The 20,842-nt window shown below is 44.1% G+C and overlaps 1 protein-coding gene across 4 annotated transcripts in view; it reads right to left on the bottom strand.

The window, feature by feature from the left end:
* The window catches only part of EYA2 (EYA transcriptional coactivator and phosphatase 2), a 133,512-nt gene that overhangs the window by 78,982 nt on the left and 33,688 nt on the right, over positions 1 to 20,842 (bottom strand). For all 4 annotated transcript variants that reach the window (XM_081011283.1, XM_081011282.1, XM_081011281.1 and 1 more), the window contains exon 2: positions 5,874 to 5,992. In XM_081011283.1, the coding sequence (XP_080867409.1) occupies positions 5,874 to 5,982 (109 nt within the window). In that variant the 5' untranslated portion in view covers positions 5,983 to 5,992. The remainder of the gene's footprint in view (positions 1 to 5,873; positions 5,993 to 20,842) is intronic.

The raw sequence follows: 20,842 nt of genomic DNA on the forward strand, positions 1-20,842 counted from the left end.
GGTTAGAAGGGAAGGGAAGAAAGCTACATTGACCTGCATTATTTTCATGTGGAGTGACTTCATGTGGAGCAGCCTATGCCACAAAAGCAATGCGACGCATGAAAGACTTCAAATTCTGGATGATTGGTCCCGAAATAAAGGAAGTACCAAAAGCTAGGAGGAAAGTGAAGGATATCCTGGGTCCATGCTCCTTTCAAGAAGGTGACACACTGATAGAAAATCAACATTTGGCAAGCCATTTAGCAAAACCAGAAAGGAGAAAGTGCCAGGATAACAAAGAAGCATTTTCAAGGGAAGCAGAACTTCACTGGGTCACTGGTGTCCGATGACCTTCATCCAAGGACCACAAAGAATCTCGCAAGGGAAACCTCAGAACTCCTAGTTAACCTATTTTACAACTCATGGGGGAGCTGGTATGGCCATACCACCCCTCTTCAGCAACTGTACTCATGACTACTAGTATTTGTGGTTCAAAAGCCAAATATATTTATTAGGATGCATATGTTCAGATTGATTTTTGGTTTCTAGCCTTTAGCATCCATTGCCACATTGATTTGCATCTTTACTATGCAATGTAAGGGCTACAAGCTAAGGAAACCCAGCCAGATGGGTGGGGTATAAATAATAAATTATTATTATTAATTATTATTATGATGTATTTACAATATGGGACATGGGTGGCGCAGAGCCTAGGACTTGCTGATCAGAAGGTTGGCGGTTCGAATCCCTGCGACGGGGTGAGCTCCTGTTGTTCGGTCCCTGCTCCTGCCAACCTAGCAGTTCGAAAGCACGCCAAAAAGTGCAAGTAGATAAATAGGTACCGCTCTGGCGGGAAGGTAAACAGCGTTTCCGTGCGCTGCTCTGGTTCGCCAGAAGCAGCTTAGTCATGCTGGCCACATGACCCAGAAGCTGTCTGAGGACAAACGCCGGCTCCCTCGGCCAATAAAGTTGATGAGCGCCGCAATCCCAGAGTCGGTCACGACTGGACCTAATGGTCAGGGGTCCCTTTACCTTTACCTTTATTTACAATATATTCCTTTAAAAGCTAGATACTTTCACCATGAGCAAAGCACCACCCAATACTGATCCATAGCAACCTATTATTATTATTATTATTATTATTATTATTATTATTATTAAAAATGTGTCTTCTTCTCTTCTTTGGGGATCACTCCTAGCCGAGTAAAATTGTCTTCCATAAACATGGTTTTAAAAATGAAACAATAAAAATAACAATTATAATGTGCCCTGTGCCCGTAGATCTCAGGGCGGTTCACAATATAAAAACACAATGCTGCAAGCTACTGCATGGGGGCAGGAGTCTTACGAAGTGTCAGTCAAGGCCAGAAATCAAATTTTGCATTCTTCGCCTTGCGTGAGGAGAGAGTGGGAATGTGATAGCTGAGTCCCCTTCATCGTGTTGTCAGTTCCACCACCCACTACATGTTGGAGGAAAAACACTGGCAGTGGGGAGGGAGCCTGCTGTACCAGTGAAAATCCTTGGTACAATGTAGAACTCCGCGCAATGAACGGTTGTAGATGTTTGCACAATTCTAATCGCATGGTGGAACTGAACACCAAAACAGCCTTAGGAGGGGAAGACATTCCCACACTGTGTGAGGTCCAGAGAACCCCCATCAAACAGAGTCATTCCCAGAAGGTGTTATGTGGAACACAGCACTGTAACATATCTGAAAACAGAAGGTTCTGCACCTTCTTGCACACATTAAAGGAAAAATATGTACACATTATACTGTGCTCTCAATAGCATGAGGCAAGTGAACAACGACTGAGCAGGATGTGCCCCCATAGCCAGAAGAGGACTGTCCTCATTAGGAAATCGTCTAAGATGAGACAACCTTCAGTTTATTCAGCAATTCATAAGATAGTGAATTAAACATCTCCGGCATGTTTTATTTAATGAAATATGCAAATACATTGAAAATATAAAGAAAGAATCCTATGGGCTCACGTAATATTGTTATTCTGTAAAGCCTGCGAGAACATTTCCGAAATATCTGGCGCATGTTTCTGCAGAAGGTTTCTGTATACTTTGCTCATTCTCACTTGAAAATTATTCTCTGAGTATGATTTCATTCGCCTTTGATGCTTCAATGTCTTTTTATCATTACTTGGAATTAAACAGAGCCTCACCTATAGAAATCCATCAGTTATCAGTTAGCCTTTCATTTCTCAGTGTGAGAGCAAAGTTCCTGGACTGAATGACCAGAATATACTAAGATTTCACATCTCTCTCATTTCTATTATTCCTCTTCAGGCGGGGGCATGTGGGCTTGAAGAGGGGAGGGGTCAGGGACCGACCCAACAGCCCCACATGTGCAAGCTCAACTTCAGGCCTTAATGTGTTGAGAGGAAAGGTCTGAAAGAAGATTCCAAATGCCTTATTAGGGTTCCCAGCACATTAACCTCATCGTACTTTGAATCCTTTTTCAGGCATTGATATCAGATAGGCTGGAGTGGAGCTGTTGTGAATGGGGAAATTGAGGCCAAGGCTTGTGTGCACACTCCTGTGTTTGATTCACACAATACAGAATCCAATGTTTGCGCTCACCTTTTGTTTAACTTTATTAAGTATAAAAGAAAAATACAACTTCAGTAACCGATAGAGATACATCCCCTTAACCAAGAAGTATAATATATATATTTTTAAAATGTTTCATATGGAAAACCAGTAAGATAAAGCCCAGAATACGAAATAAAAGCTTACAATCTTACTAAATATGTGAATTTAAATTGTAAATGTTTTAGCCAGTTTACTGATCAAGCCCATTTAGCATTAGCATGGATCAATTTTCAATGTTATTTAAATTGGCAATTGCTTCATCTTTTTATACCTGATCAGCCTCTGATTTTTGTTGTTGTTGCCATATCCATCTTTATTTATTCATAATCCCTTTCAGCTATTTTAATTTCAACAAAACATTTCTAAAAAGTTTTAAAAAATAATAATTATTTTTTTACTCCATAGCACTGTTTAGCAGTTCAATACCTCATGCAATTAAAATTCTGCAAGGTTGTTTGTCTTTTTTTGGGGGGAGAATAAGTCTGTGATTGCTGCCACACACCCTTGTGTCCCTGAGGGTCTGGGTCTGTATAGGCTCTGCCTGTACGATTTAGAGGGTGGGAGTGGGTATACCTTTGCTTTCCTGGTCCACACAATTGTGGACTGGAACAGTGCAATGCAGAGGTAGGTGGGAGGAAAGATTAAAATGTTCCATTTCCTGGTTCTGCACCAGTTTGGGGCTCTGCACTAACCTCTGAGGAAGACAAAAAAGCAAACACAACACCCCCAGGCTATGCATTAAATGCAACTGGTGTAGTTTGACCCTCAGACAACCCATGGGGTCCTACTGGGAGGCACAGCTTCTCCAGCTCACATCCTAGCATCTGGCAAGGTTTGCCTCTGGCACCTCCAAGAGCCTGCCTGCTAAGCGTCCCAGAAGCCCCAAGAAAGATGCTGCGAGCGAAGGGTTAATCGCTACAGTTAATAAGCTAGTGCCTTCTGCCAGCCGCGCTCCAACAGGAAGATTGCCGAGGCTGGACCGCAGCAAACAATAGCTGGAATTGTACTAGCGAAAACTAGTTCAGCGGCATCATCCGCCAATAATTTTAAAAACAGATTTAAACATTCTCTCCCCCCCCCCCCTTCTTCTTCATACTGTCCAAGTGAAGGGAGAAGATGGGAATTGGGAAAGGCAGATAAGTTTCCATCCCCTAACCTCAACTACCAAAAGAATGCACCCCTTAGTACCTGCCAAGTTGGAAACTTCAGACCACAGATTTGACAGTGTGTGAGAGGGGTGGGGGGTGGGGAATAAGCATTCTGCAATGATAACAGTGTCAGCATCTGCTTTTCGCTCTTTAAAACACCAAAGCAGCGACAGCAGCACACCCTCCAACACTTCACGGATGAAAAGAAGGGGACCACTCCTTGCACGAATTGTGCGTTCCCCACTCCCGAATTACACATTGCGAGAAAGGCAGCGGCGAGCAGGTATAGGGATGTTTAAGCCAACAATGGATCCAGCTACACACAACAGGACAGATGAAAACTGAAACGCTTTCATCAATGTTTTACAAGCTGGAAAGAAGAGGAAGGTGTGGATAGCAATGAAGCAGTGCACTCAGATTTTGTGTTTAGGCGCATCTGTCTTTGCATGCATGTGAACACACTGAGATTTAACATTTAGAGACCTGCAGTAAGGGAACTAAAACTGAGGAACCACTAGTGCATGGAGGTCAACATGCCTTTTCCAAAAAGGCATGCAAACGTGTCCCCCAAAATAAAAGTTAGGACCTGTGTATTACCAGGGGAAACAGAACTAGAAAATCAGAACCATTCCTTGTAAATAGGGACATTTGGAGCGGGTGGCGCTGTGGTCTAAACCACTGAGCCTCTTGGGCTTGCTAATCGCAAGGTCAGTGGTTCGAATCCCCGCGACAGGGTGAGCTCCCGTCGCTCTGTCCCAGCTCCTGCCAATCCTAGTAGGTCGAAAGCATGCCAGTGCAAGTAGATAAATAGGTACGCTCTGGCGGGAAGGTAAACAACATTTCCGTGCACTCTGGCTTCCATTACGGTGTTCGGTTGCACCAGTAGCGATTTAATCATGCTGGCCACGTGACCCGGAAAGCTCTCTGCGGACAAATGCTGGCTCCCTCTGCCTGAAAGCGAGATGAGCGCCGCACCCCATAGTCACCTTTGACTGGACTTAACCGTCCAGGGGTCCTTTAAAGGTAAAGGGTCCATTAGGTCCAGTCGTGGCTGACTCTGGGGTTGCGGCGCTCATCTCGCTTTATTGGCCGAGGGAGCCGGCGTACAGCTTCTGGGTCATGTGGCCAGCATGACTAAGCTGCTTCTGGCAAACCAGAGCAGCACATGGAAACACTGTTTACCTTCCCACCGGAGTGGTACCTATTTATCTACTTGCACTTTGTCCTTTCGAACTGCCAGGTTGGCAGGAGCAGGGACTGAACAACGGGAGCCCCCTGTCGCGGGGATTCGAACTGCCGACCTTCTGATCGGCAAGTCCTAGGCTCTGTGGTTTAACCCACAGCGCCACCCGCGTTATTCCAGGGGTCCTTTACCTTTACCTTATAAAGCCCAAGGCCCAAATCGGAAAGATTAGGACCAAGGTGAGCAAAATACACTCTTCAAACCCATTTCCTTTCTAAGTTCAATTAGAAAATATAAAAGAATCTAGGTGGCAATCCTGTCATTAAAGATGCAAGTAGGTCAGATAGGAGAAAACGGCCACAAGCCAGGGTAGTATCAAAACAGACAGACCCACACCTAGCATGTGCAACCAGGAAAGCACTTTGAAGCTGGTCTATCAATTGCTCACATCCATGCTGACTATTCTGACACTGCTGCTTCCTCTAAGTGCTTCAAAAGGTACAAGGAAACAAAAGCAACATTGAAAATAACCCTTATTGGACCAATGGTTCATCTTGGCGCACTGTTGTCAACCCCGAATGTTAGCACCACTGCAGTACCTGGGTTGATTTCCTTCCCTTCCTTGTATTTTAAAAGGAAATGCTATAGGGAAAGAGAAGAAAATTGAACCTGGAGCCTCGTATGCATGCAAATCTTACATCCCATCATTAAGCTGCAGCACCGTCCGAACATCTTCCTCATCCAAAAAGGAATCACAAAACTGAAATCACTGCCAATGCAATCAATATGAAATCCAGTAGGTTTGGACTGATGCATTTAAGGGCAAAAGTCCAAGCCCTGATTCATACAAGCCAAGGCCATATGTCTGTTTGCCCTGGTTCCACCCCCCTACTCTACACACACCCCCATGGCTAGGCGTCTAAAGTTAATAAACCATGAACAAGAACTGTCAGCTTACCTTCTATGTCATCTGGAACCGTGGCATAAGTGTTAGAAAGGTTAAGCTTCAGAATGTCAGGGTGTTCTCTATTTACAGTCAAGCTGGGTGATGTCACTAGATCTAGCATTTCCTTATACCTGGAGGAAAACAAAGGGTGGGGGAAAACTCAGATAATTTATTCATTAATTATGCATGCTCGCTAATGATTCCAATTTTTTCTCTCCCTAGGAGTAAATATTAAAGCTGATTTCCAAAACCCTGGCTTCATATAAATTCTACATAAACAACATTCACGCAAAAAGTTTTCAGCGAAGGGAAAATGCGGAATTAAAAACCGAGCAGTCGCTTCCCTTGGAGATTACGCCCATCTGATTGAATGCTTTCCCGCTCATCCTGGATATTGCCATCAGAAGATTACATTTATGTGTTTCTTAAAACACCATGAAGAACAAGCAACGCGTTTTAGGATTGTCATCATCGTCCAAGGCGCACAGTGGCTCTGGATAGGATTCTGAGTCCCAGAAATGTTTTGCAGCAAGAAAAGAAATAGGAGACACTCCGCAGCATTACAGAGTTATGGAATATTGAAGGGGAAGAAGCTGTTACATGGGGTAGTTCCTCGTTAATCTTAATGTCAGCAATACTGCACACAGAGTGCTTAAATATTTTTGAAATCAACGGGATTTAAGGAGACTTTAGCTTTCGCAGGATTGCAGCCAAATGCATTAAGAGACTCGCTTGCTGAAAGTCGTTGCATTTCTGTGATCGGTTTGCTTGATGGCAAATCATACAGAAGAGACTTGTAAAGTTAGCTGATTTGGAGCAAGCTGACGCCTCACATATTCTTTGATAAGGAAAACTGAAATCTTCAGATGAAGCTAACTACACACCAGCCCCCCAGTTAACAATTACGTTTACTTGCAGGTGCACTTTGAGGATGGAGTGGAGAATGATTGGGGAGTAGTTGTTGTATCCTGGACCAAATTGGTTCTCTAAATTCTCACTGTCACAGTCATTGCTATCCCTCTCTCCTGCTTCCTCTATTAAAATTAGCAAAGTAGTATGGCCACTTATGGTTCTCCCCAAAAGAGGAAACACATCACCAATTAATGAGGGCACAAATTTATCATATGCACAGAGGCAGATTCAGAAATAATTACTATAATTTAAACAGAAATGCTTTGTGGGGAAAGCTGTGATTGCATGACCTATGTGCCTGATCAATCTGCTGTTTGGGTGGTGTTAAAAGGCAACTTCAAAACTCTCTCCCCTCTTATGATTCTGTGTCATTAAACTGGGCTTAGAATGGAAGGCCTTTCAAACAGAGGATCATCCTTTGGAAAGCAGAACACATGACTACCCCTATAGCAAATAGGAGCAGATGGTACTACCTGCTACCAACTGAGGGCTGGATTTGGACTAGGGACCGGCACCAAACACTGTATGAAGCTTTGAGTAAGGTAAAAGGTAAAGGACCTTGGACGGTTAAGTCCAGTCAAAGGCGACTATGGGGTTGCAGCACTCATCTCGGTTCAGGCTGAGGGAGCCGGTGTTTGTACACAGACAGCTTTCTGAGTCATGTGGATCAGGACTAAATCACTACTGGCGCAATGGAACACCGTGATGGAAGCCAGAGCGCATGGAAACACCATTCACCTTCTGCCACAATGGTACCTATTTATCTACTTGCACTGGTATGCTTTTGAACTGCTAGGTTGGCAGAAGCTGGGACAGAGCAACGGGAGCTCACCACTGTCACATGGATTCGAACTACCGACCTTCTGATTGGCAAGCCCAAGAGGCTCAGTGGTTTAGACCACAGTGCCACCCAGGTTCCTGAAGCTGTGAGTACAGTTACTGTTGAGTGAGTCCATTTAGCAAAGTCTATAGACCTTATATGCAGAATTCATCATGCGAAAGGCTGGGCTGGATGAATCCCAAGCCAGAATTAAGATCGCCGGAAGAAATATCAACAACCTCTGATATGCAGATGACCCAACCTTGATGGCAGAAAGTGAGGAGGAATTAAAGAACCTCTTAATGAGGGTGAAAGAGGAGAGCACAAAATATGGTCTGAAGCTCAACATCAAAAAAATGAAGATCATGGCCACTGGGCCCATCACCTCCTGGCAAACAGAAGGGGAAGAAATGGAGGCAGTGAGAGATTTTACTTTCTTGGGCTCCATGATCACTGCCGATGGTGACAGCAGTCATGAAATTAAAAGACGCCTGCTCCTTGGGAGAAAGGCGATGGCAAACCTAGACAGCACCTTAAAAAGCAGCGACATCACCTTGCCAACAAAGGACCATATAGTTAAAGCCATGGTTTTCCCGGTAGTGATGTATGGAAGTGAGAGCTGGACCATAAAGAAGGCTGATCGCTGAAGAATTGATGCTTTTGAATTATGGTGCTGGAGGAGACTCTGGAGAGTCCCATGGACTGCAAGAAGATCAAACGCATCCATTCTTAAGGAAATTAGCCCTGAGTGCTCACTGGAAGGACAGATCCTGAAGCTGAGGCTCCAATACTTTGGCCACCTCATGAGAAGAGAAGACTCCCTGGAAAAGACCCTGATGTTGGGAAAGATTGAGGGCACAAGGAGAAGGGGACGACAGAGGACGAGATGGCTGGACAGTGTTCTCGAAGCTACAAACATGAGTCTGACCAAACTGCAGGAGGCAGTGGAAGACAGGAGTGCCTGGCGTGCTCTGGTCCATGGGGCCACAAAGAGTCGGACACGACTAAACGACTAAACAACATAGACCTTGAGTTGGTTTGTTGATTTTAGTCATCCAGTTTTAGCATATGATTATTGTAGGTCTAAAAACCAAATTATTATTATTTTCATTTATGAATTGCTTCCCGTGGGGCATCCCAAAGCAATTTACAATAATATGAATACCCAGAAGTCTACCAAAGCCCGAAATATGAAGAAAAGATGGGAGCAAGACCTCCTGACCTCCTCCTGACTTCCAACTTAATGAAATTCACAAGTCCGCATCCCCAATCTCCCCCAAGTGTTAGCCAAATCATGGCCCCTCTAATCAGGATCTCCTAAAACAGTAGTTAAGGGTGGCCACTGTGAAAAGTTGAAGTCTCCTTGTAATCCACAAATTTATTTTATGTTATGCACAAAAATCCTCATTTAAAAGGTGTCAACAGTATTCATGGGATTTCCCCAGACTATTGTTACTCTTAATAGCTTGACATTTTCAAGATCTCAGGTTATGCTGTCCATTCAAGGTGGTTGCAAAGTTCACCAGGAAACTCGTTGATTCTGCTGCTACAACCATAAGCAGAGGGTTTTGTATGGAATAAAGGATTGTTTAGTGATGCCAGCAGACATCAGGAATAGAGAAACTTATTCTTACAAGGTCACTGCAAAAAAAAAATAAAACAAACAAGTGCCAGTTAGGTTCTGAGCACTGAGGATGCCAATACGATTGCAGAACATTCTAGAAATAAAGTGCTAGGAAAAGCCTAGTGAAACTTCAGTGGTAGTGGTGGTGAGCTCTGAAGAACTAGTAAAATTGTGTCAGTTCAACACATGAACTGGCTCACATCCAACACTCTTTCCCTGTTACGCCATATTGGCTCTCTTAAAGTAAACATCAGTTATGTTATAGACTGCAGTTAAAAGACTAATTGTGTTGCCCACAGACCCAGATATATTTGCTATATCATTTTTGGGGCTCTGCATGAAGTAACTGCCTTTTGCTTATACTATGGATAGCATTGGTACATGCCTGAATTCTTCACCATATGAACAGGGCCTACTGGATTTATGTAGCTTAATATTAAAAGGACAACTGAGGTTCCATTGACCCTGTTCTTGAAAAGGTAAGTCAGGGATGAACATGAAGAAGCAGCAAAGTGCAGAGATTCAAGTCTGTCTGATAGGACACACCCACTGCTTTGGACCCCCCCCCAGGTCTCAGAAATACACAGAGTTCTGCAGTTATTTACATTTTGTTTTGTTTATCCTGTTTTCTTAGTTTTACAAGTACAAAACTTAAAACCTTGAAAATATCTTGCTTCCTCCTGGACAAACAACCAAGTTCTCCCGTGACACTTAAACTGAGAAATCTGAAGAACAACGGCGGCTCATTCATAGCTCTTAGAAAGGTAGAATGGACCATCACATCACTAAATCAGGCAAGCAGGTACCAAAGTCCAATTATGCTTTTGAGCATTCCAAATGTTGGCATTATTGTGACAGGGGTCCAATGTTGTTGCGGCAGGTATTAAAGCCATATCATGGCAATGCAAAATTGTCCATTCTTGTATGTCCACATAGAAATCCTGAGTTGGGAAGTCTGAGAGTGCAATATGGCAAACTTTGCCATACCAGTATGAAATTGTTGCCCCCTGTGAGGCAGCGACAAAGAGAACATAGGGCCTTAGGAAGCAGCCTTATACTGAGTCAGGTCATTGCTCCATCTAACTCAGTATTGTCTATACTGACCAGCAGCTGATCTCCAGGGTTTCAGGCAAGAAACTCACCCAGCCTAACCTGCAGATGCTGGGAACTGAACCTGGGATCTTCTGCATGCACAGTGGATAATCTGCTACTGAGCTATGGCCCTTCCCCAAAAGCAATCCGTCCGCACATTGCTAAGAAGCATTCCACATCTAACTGCATTTTTCTGGCTTTCAGCGCTGGACAGTTTTTTACAAGGCTCTGCAGTCAGTCATCCCCTCACTATGCACAATCGCAAATAAAATGAACCATATATCGTGGATCTCTTTGCTTTGCATTGCTGGGATATGCCAGAGTCTGCTGTGCAACAGCAGAGATGGGCCCAATGCAAGCTGCACAGGAAAAGATCTAGACATGCATTGTCTCCCCCAATTCTGCTTTCCTTTTCACAGCTGTACAGAGCAGATTGCACCATTTGTTAGCCCTGTCGTCACTCCGCGTCCCCCGAGGCTACAGCATTAAGGCAAAAGCATGACTGTGCTTTCAGAAGAGTGCTCCGCAACAGTGTCAGGGAGCAGAACTTGGGAGATGACAGCTGGGCAGTAAGGGAAGTGGAAGAGGGGAGGGGGGAAGACTTCAAAAGGCTCCCACTGCTGCTAACCGATTAAAAGCATATGGAAGGTTCCAAGTCAGGGCCTGAACCAGCTCACCTTTCTATTTACCCTGTGAGCTTTTGTTCAGCTACCTACACTGCAGACAACTACCTGCTCAGAGATAAAGATCTAACATTCAAAGCAGAAAGGTAGCAGCTGGCATAGCAGCAGCCATGGAGAATGCAGACAGAGACAGAGGGTAAGTTAGCAATAACTAAGCCTGCTTCTTGGGAGAAAAGCAATGACAAACCTAGACAGTATCTAAAAATGCAGAGACATCACCTTGCCAACAAAGGTCCGTATAGTTAAAGCTATGGTTTTCCCAGTAGTGATGTATGGAAGTGAGAGCTGGACCATAAAGAAGGCTGATCGCCGAAGAATTGATGCTTTTGAATTATGGTGCTGGAGGAGACTCTTGAGAGTCCCATGGACTGCAAGAAGATCAAACCCATCCATCCTTAAGGAAATCAACCCTGGAAGGACAGATCGTGAAGCTGAGGCTCCAATACTTTGGCCACCTCATGAGAAGAGAAGACTCCCTGGAAAAGACCCTGATGTTGGGAAAGATGGAGGGCACAAGGAGAAGGGGACGGCAGAGGACGAGATGGTTGGACAGTGTTCTCAAAGCTACCAGCATGAGTTTGACCAAACTGCGGGAAGCAGTGGAAGACAGGAGGGCCTGGCGTGCTCTGGTCCATGGGGCCACAAAGAGTCGGACACGACTAAACGACCAAACAACAACAAAGTATTTTGTTTTGCAGAGACATCCTCCTATTTTCTAGTTCCTAAAGAGGACAAACAAAACTTCATTTCTAGGAGCAATACACAGATTTGCTCCTATTACTTAAGAATCAGGTCTTCTCCAGTGACTGACCTGTGGACCTCCAGGTAATGTTGGTCTCCAACTCCATCTGCCCCAGGGAGCATGGTCAATGTTCAGCAGTGTTAGAAACTCAGATATTTAGGTTAGGTGTCAAATGACTCCTTGAACCAGGGTTACAGTCACCAAAATGGCCTAGTTGCCATTTTTGGGCCAGACAGCTCAAAAGTTGTATTTCTCAATATGACTTTTTAGTTCCTGAAATTCATTTTGATTGTGCAGATAAAATATCACAGATCTAATTCTATAGGGTGTGTCACTAGTGTGTGAAAACAGTCAAGATCCAAGGATCCCCAGGCATGCACCCCCAGATGGTGGAGTAGTCAGGCCCAGGCATCTTCACTTGGTTGCAAGTGGTCGATAGCCAGGTGCAAAATGTGCCTGGGAAATTTCAAACGCTGATGTTCAGGTATGGTGGGACTTGTAAGATCTGGAGGATCACAGGTAGCCACCCTGGCCTAGTCAATGCAGGACAGGGTTGACCATGGGGAAAGCCATTTCCTATGGAAGCTTTCCGTACATTCCAGGAGTAGTTTAAATGCGCACTCACTCTCACACTGGCCCTGCAGCAGAAGCACTGTAGTTTGGTGTCAGGAAGAGAATATGCCTTACATGAAGGAAGTCTCCGCTTCAATCCCAGCATCTTCAGCTTAGGCTGTAAAAGACTGAAACCTTGGAGGACCACTGCCAGTCACTATAGACCGTTCTTCCACTCTGGGTCCCCAGATGCTTTTGGACTACAACTCCTACCATTCCTTGCTAACTTGGCCAATGGCCATGGATGATGGGAGCTGTGGTCCAACAAACGTCTAGTGACCCAAGGTTGAAGAATGCTGCTGTAAACAAAACTGAGCTAGCAAACACAATGAAAATGCCTTTGTGATTGATACCCAACATTAACAAAGACATGGTTTGCGTATGGTCAAACGAGAGGCAACACATCTCTGAATCACAACTTGCAAGTGGCCAAACATCTTCATTTACAAAAAAAGAGTTATGGGGATAAACATCTGGATTGGAACCACACCATGGGGAAAAGGTAGTCATACCTTCTCCCTGTGCCGTTTCCCACTAACAATCTCCCCACCTCGAAAGCTGATGTTTGCCTCAATTTAGTGGAATGGAGATGTGAAGCAAGCGCTTTCTACTATTATCTTTTATTTATTAAATTTGTATACTGCCCTTCATCCAAGGATCACAGGTGGTTCACAACATAAAAATACAATAATGAGAACACAAAATACACAATAAAAGAAAAACAAAAGCAAAAGCAAATTAATAATTCCCCTCCCACGAACACATTCAATGAATGTTAATCAGCCCAAGGCCTGGTTATAGAGAAACGTTTTTGCCTGGTGTCTAGAGATATGTATTAAAGGCGCTAGGTGAGCCTCCCTGGGGATAGCATTCCACAAATGGGGAGCCACCACAGAAAAGGCCCGTTCTCGTGTTGCCACCCTCCGGACCTCTCACAGAGCCACATGAAGAAGAACATCGGACAGGATCTAGAACAGTTCGTATGGGGAGAGGTGGTTCTTGGGGTACTGTGGTCCTGAGCCGCTTAAGGCTTTATAGGTCAAAACCAGCACTTTGAATTGGGCCAGGAAACTAATTGGTAGCCAATGCAGTCAGGTCAGGATCAGTGCAATATGCTTCAACTGTCTTGCCCCAGCGAGCAACCTGGCTGCCAAATTCTGCACCAGCTGAAGTTTCTGAACTGTCTTCAGAGGCAGCCCTATGTATAATGTGTTGCAATGGCCCTTCATATCTTGTTGGATCCTAATCTCCATCTACTCCAGCTATAATGGAAATGGTCAAGAGTTGTAGTTCAGCAACATCTGGAAGGCTGCAGCTCCCTCATCCCTGATCTAAACCCATCAGCACCCTGAACCTATGCACGAAGTAAGCCCTATTGAGTTCAATGGGGTTCATTTCAAAATAAGCACATACAGGATAAGCTTAGTTGGTAGAGCATGAGACTCTTAACCTTGTGGGTTCGAGCTACACGCTGGGCAAAAGATTCCTGCATTGCAGGGGGTTGGACTAGATGCCCCTTGTGGTCCCTTCAAATTCTATTATTCTATGGCTGCAGCCTAAGGCAGCTCAAATACTTGAATGAGACACGCAGTCTTTTAGCTTACAAAACCCCAAGTGGGCCATCATTCTACTTGCACTGCACCCCCAAATCCACAAGCGCATGATATACTAAAATAAGGTCAGAGGCTGACTATGGAAATAAGCAACAAAGTATTAACATGACCACCAATTTCTGCTTCTAGTGATAATGATTTGGTAGCTATTTTACTAGGCATACTAAGTAGAGGAACAGGCAAAAAAGGGGAGGTGTTCCTGGAGTGGCTTTTGACTGAAAAGGATAAGATTCCAATGTGAAATCAGAGACCCATTAGCAGAATCAGGCATACTGATGAAAAGCTGTGACTGAGAAAATGAGTCAAAGCAGGAACTTCAATGATTTAAGCCAACATGGAAACTACCATTGAATAGGCAGAAGTTATATAAATTTAAAATGGCAGGTACGAGCACATCCCATTGCAAACAATTTTGTCTGCAGATAATTGAATTCAGATGCACTTTGCTATCTAGTTTCATTTATATTCACTAAGCTACATAATTTATATGCAAGTACAAAGTCATTAGCCTCTGGCTCTGGAATTATGTATTGAAGTACCTTGTCCCAGGTCACACAGCAAGTCAACAGCAGAACTGGAAATTAAACCCAAGAGCCCCAAACTTTGTGACTCCCCAGAACATTTTTCATTTAAATGCTATAAAAGCAAACTTTGCAGGACTAGTAAAACATCCTGTCATTTCATAATTAAAAGTCATCCTGCGATACACAACAGGAGATTTTATTTGCCTTATAGTAAATTACCTGACTTGTACTAATAAACACACAGGATTTTTTCGTATATTGGAATCCAGATCAAGTTGACTTGGGATTCAACTGCTTGTGTTGACCATGCCAAACCCACAGCTAGGGCTACTGCAGGTACCATAGTATTAGAAAACAGAGCCTGGATTGAACCTCTCACAAGTCCCAAGGCTAGATAAATGCAATTCAAATTTACAACAGTAAATTTCACTGCTGCATGCAACCAGTACAAAGTTTCTCCATGCCTACAAAAAAAAAAGCTTCACCAGCTGAATTTCAGCCTTTTTTTGCAGCTATTCAAAAGGCTGCTGCAAAAAGAAAAAGTGGCAAACATACAGAGTATTAAGCCTGGTTACAACCTGACTCCACCTTCATAGGCTGCTCTGAAGATACCTGTACTTGCAGAAGGCAAAGCTGGAGTCCTCAGATGGAGCCCTGGAGATTCTGTCTTATGTGTGCTCGGAAGGAGTGGGACATAGGGCATTAAAGTCCAATCCCTGCTTAATGCAGGAAATCCAGAGCTTGAAAAGACTGCCCAGCCTCTAGGTCATGGGTAGGCAAACTAAGGCCCATGGGCTGGATCAGGCCCAATAGTCTGAGGATGGTCCGGGAATCGCCGCATAGATCGCCAGCACACACGTTCTTTCCCTCTCCCTCACACAGCGGCAGTGGTGGCGCCTCCTCCCTCCCTCCTCCTGGTTTCTCCCTGCCCTGCCTAGAGGAAGAAGGGGGCTGGGCTTTGTTGGTGCCAGCAGCAGCAGCTGCCATTTTAAGCAGCCCCTGTCCGGAGCCCTTTCGCATGCCGCTCATCATCCCACCGCCAGCCCCTGCCGCTCGCAAGACACAGGTAAGCAGCCACCAGGGCTTGTAGTGCTCTTGCATCATCTCCCCCCCCCCAAATATAGTCTGGCCCCCCACAAGGTCTGAGGGACAGTGGACTGCCCCCCTGCTGAAAAAGTTTGCTGACCCCTGCTCTAGGTAATTGATTCCATCAGCAGCAAATTTTGTGGAATCTTTCCACCTGCTAACACTGTCCATTGATTGGACCAAAATCAGGAGGAGCTCTTTAGCTTTTATTTTGTGAAACAATCCCAAACTGTATATGTCAATTAGGGACCAGTGTTTCCATCTAAGCATCGGTTCTAAGATCTATGTTCTCCATCACAGATTAGAGGTGCTGATAGCATCTCAAAGAAGAAGTGGACTCACTCTTGCTGTTCGCCCCAGTAATTCAGAAGGCAAAAAAGCCAGGTTAAACATTTTAAAAGTCTCAAATTTGTGGGAGATTTTGCAGTCAAACCTAACAATTCATATCTATGCCAGTTAGTAAATGAAGGAGTTAAGGACCACAGAACTGTAAATTTCTAAGGAGACATGATTAGGTCACACCCCCTCACATTGGAGAGGGAGGAGGGAAGTAAGGGTTGTATCCTGTTCCTTTCTCCCTTTCTCTTTCTCTTCTTTTTGAACAATGTAACTGACCAGATGCATGAGTTTGGCAGTCCCTACCCAGACTCCATGTTTGAAGATACCCTTTTTGTATTTTGTACTCAATAAGTTTTCACCTGTGTTGTTTTTGCTGTACATTGATTGATGCATGAATGAGACCTCTGATTACTGTAAGTAAAACATTTAAACTTACTTAGGTTTGTAGTCTATTTGATACCAGAGAGGTAAAGGCAACGGAGCACAACTGTAAGCGCTCAATATTGGGATACTGAAAAGTCTAACCACCTGTATTTCCTGCGCTTTGCAAACACTGCATATATTTCAGTTTTAAACTCGGGGGGGGGGGGGCTCTCTTGATACAGGCATTCAGCCCTTTTTTCTTTTATAGTTTCCCACACACGCAGGACTGCAGGATTAGCTAGTATTCTCCAGTTACTTCCCAACAAAATTCGGTCTTCGATTAACAAAGCTTTCAAGCTGTGTTTCTTTGCAGGGACATCTAAATGTTGCACATCAAAAGGCCACCTCATAACACTCCCAAAATACTACAGCTGCATGCTTTGCTCAGTAGATCAGTCAAATGAAGCTATTTTTTGGAGGCTACTTTCTAGGGACGCGGGTGGCGCTGTGGGTTAAACCACAGAGCCTAGGGCTTGCCGATCAGAAGGTCAGCGGTTTGAATCCCCGCGACGGGGTGAGCTCCCGTTGCTCAGTCCCTGCTCCTGGCAACCTAGCAGTTTGAAAGCACGTCAAAGTGCAAGTAGATAAATAGGTACCACTCTGGCGGGAAGTTAAACGGCATTTCCGTGCACTGCTCTGGTTCGCCAGAAGCGGCTTAGTCATGTTGGCCACATGACCCAGAAGCAGTAATAATAATAATAATAATAATAAATTTTATTTATATCCCGCCCTCCCCAGCCGAAGCCGGGCTCAGGGCGGCTAACAACAATCAAATAATCAAAAAATCAAATAATCACACAATCTAAAAATATTCCATTATAAAAATTAATTAAATCAAATTGATGGCAACCAATTAAGCAAAGTTCTGTGCAGGTTGCCAGAGGAGGGAGTCAGGCTGCGCCCTGATTAAAGGCCTGGCGGAACAACTCTGTCTTGCAGGCCCTGCGGAAAGATGTCAAGTCCCGCAGGGCCCTAGTCTCTTGTGACAGAGCAGTACGCCGGCTCCCTCGGCCAATAAAGTGAGATGAGCGCCGCAACCCCAGAGTCGGTCATGACTGGACCTAATGGTCAGGGGTCCCTTTACCTTTACTTTACTTTCTGCCATTGTTTACAAGCTACTTTACTTTTTGATGCCACTTTATCTCTGCCTACTGTGTGGTGCCCACCCACCCCAAGCACATAAAGGAAGACCCAGAGTTTATATACAACAGCATCGGGTACCATCTCTGTGTTAGCTGTAATGAAAGTTCTCTAGTACATGCTGAAATATATGCATTCTCTCCAATATTTCATGAAGGAGTCTTCCCCAGGCTTACCTGGAAGCGTCAGGGAATCGAATCTGGGATCTTCTGCATGCCAAGCATGTGATCTACCACTGAGATGCAGCCTTGTTGTACACACAACAAACACATCTGCTATGTGAACATTGTGTAGAAGCTATTCTTTTCGGAATGTTTTTCCAAAACAAAAAAACAACAACACCCCAAACCTGAACTGGAGTAAATGCTCATTGCGCAAAACTAACCATTTATCACAATGACAATGACCCCCCCTTCCTCCAAGGTGACCCCCCGGGCACAGTTCCACAGACTGTTTATACTCCTGAGCACTAGCTGTCTACTGCTGACATGACCAAACTTAAAACCCCATCAGATTTTTGGGTTTGATAAGTTCTTTGTAAATGCTGTGTTCAGGCCTCAGGGTAAGAAGCAGATGCTGATTCTCTTAAGCATTCAGTAAGTCAGATCCTTCCATTGTAAGGAGGAGGAAAAGAAAGGATCGGGGGGGGGGGGCATCTAAAACTTTAAAACACTGAGCGGCAATCGTATTAGTAAGGTGAGATAATAAATATGGACAGGCTAGGGGAAAAGACACGGTTTCCCTCCCCAAGAACTTCTAGCTCAGGAAAATAAAATGAAGTCCGTTACAAGGGGGGAGAGCCAGTGGTGTGAATACCCATCAATGACACACAAAAAAAAGGACACGAGAAAGACACTGTATTTGTGACTATCTTAAAAACAAGATGTGAATGCTAAAACTACCAAAATAAGTTCAGTTTCTTTATTCTAAAAGCAACACTTGGTAATTCAATTTAGAATATAGTCCTCAGCTTTCTGATGCATACTCCAGAGGTAAATGAAATTGTGCCCTCAGGTCCCATCACAGTCCAGCCATCTTGGCTGATAGTCAGGGATGATGGGACTTGTAGTCCTGCAACATGCACTGAGCTTAGCTACACCTGCCATAGTTTATTAGGGGCCATATGGTTATGCTTTTAATGTTACTGTTGTGAATCACCTAGATCAGCCTTTGCCAACCTGGTGCCCTCCAGATGTTTTGGATTACAACTCCTATCAGCCCCAGATCTGTGCTGATTGGAGGTTGTAGTTTAGAGCAGATATAGTCCTGATTTGTTTGCCATTCTTTTTCCCCCCATGGTAAAAAAATCAATCCCATGGTGCATCACTAAGCTTCAACTCGCCTTCCTCCTCAACCCTCCCTGTTTTTTCAAAATATGGCATTTTACTCCATTCCTTCAAACGACTAAGCTGGAAGTGGGTAGGAGGAGGAGGAAATGGCACTCCCATTTAGCACATCCCACCTTAGCAGGGCCTCTCTTGGTTTTCACCCACCCACCTCACCTGCCAACAGAAGAGCCCCATAACGATTGACTTCTATGGAGCAATTGGGAAGACGACATTGGGAAGACGGTGAAAGGGACTATCGGCATGGTGACACAACCGTCAGTATTGAGTAGAGATGGGAAGGCCTGGGGAAAAAAACCTGGGGAAAATGGGGGGGGGACCAGTTTTGTTTTTTGTCCCCCCCCCAGCCGTTTCCCCCCTTTTTTACAAAAACAAACAAACAAACAAAAAACCCCATAAAAAACTGGTTCTCCCCCCCCATTTTTTCCCTAGGCCTTCCCATCTCTAGTAATGAGACTGGTTTTGCCCCAATTTCAGCTGTTTCCCCCAACTGCAGACTCTAACTTTCTTTCAAAAACATGCTATGGAAGAAATTAAAGCAGTTTGCTTGTGAACAAGTTGTTAACATTTCAGCTCCTGCTTTCTGAATGCCTAGGGTTCCATATTTATTGATTGGTTCACATTATATTTCACAGTTTCAAACTAGACCCAGGGAAGGTTGTTATATTAAAGGAGACAAATGCCTGTCCCAAAAGAATAACCAATTACAGTCCAGACATTTCTACCAGCCACATTCTTTGGCTGATATCACACACACACACACACACACACACACACACACACACACTCCCAGCCATTCCCAGTCCACACCATACTTGATTTTGTAAAATATCTCCCTTAATTGTTCATTAGAACAGAAATATACTGTATAGGTAGCATTATATGCCGGTGGAGGGATTAAATATCCCTGGAGAAACACAAAAGTAGCTTAAAACGCAAATACTAAAACTTCAAAAGTAGCGAGTTGCTTTTAAGTTTGGTATAGAAATATACTGTCATTAAATAGGGCATCCTTTATGTTTTAATGAGCAGTGGTATTTAGACATCCAAAGTTTACAAGGAATGGACACCTGCAAACCTTACTTATCGTCGACAAACCAACTAATTAGACCCAAAATACCTTAGAAGTAGACAGTAGACATCGAATGGAGGTTTTACGTGCAAGCAGAATTTTAATAATTATGTTGCACCTCCTCTCCTGTCCAGGTGTCTTTGGAATATTTGCTTTCAAACTCAACAATACCAGTGGCCTTAATTTTTCTTTAATTATGAAGTCATTAGGAGGAGAAGGAAGAGACGGAAAAGTTTCTTAGCACCAAGAGGAATGAAGAACGAGTAACTCAGTAAACTAGGTCCATTAGCTAGAACAATAAGCCAAGGTAAAACATTTTCCAGGAAGCCTGGTGCTGAAATGTTTTGCACTCAGAAGAAGAGAGGCCTGGCTGTGAGTAATGTCAAACCATCCAGGTGAATGGCTTAAGATAATTGTACAGTGGTACCTCGGGTTACATATGCTTCAGGTGACATACGCTTCAGGTTACAGAATCCGCTAACCCAGAAATATTACCTCGGGTTAAGAACTTTGCTTCAGAATGAGAACAGAAATCGTGCAGCAGCAGGAGGCCCCATTAGCTAAAGTGGTGCTTCGGGTTAAGAACAGTTTCAGGTTAAGAACAGACCTCTAGAACGAATTAAGTTCTTAACCCGAGGTACCACTGTACTTAAGATGAACCCATAAAAATTATGCCAGCCATTTACAGTGGAACAAGTTTCAACTTATATGGCACGATGGACCATTTATACAAAATTTTCCCATGGCAATTTTCACAGTGGGGGGAAAGCGTTGTTAGAGAGACGAATGCATGATAAGGATCGCCTAGCTTGGACCTGGCCGTCAGCAACAGGGAAGGAATTGGTTGACGAAGTGGAAGAACTGGGAACCTTGGGAGGAAGTGATCATGTCCTCCTGGGTTTCATGATAAAGAGGCAAGGGGAAGCTGAGTGTAGTCAAATGTGCATTCTGGA

The sequence above is a fragment of the Podarcis pityusensis genome (assembly GCF_964106645.2).
Source record: "Podarcis pityusensis genome assembly, chromosome: 6".
NCBI lineage: Eukaryota > Metazoa > Chordata > Lepidosauria > Squamata > Lacertidae > Podarcis > Podarcis pityusensis.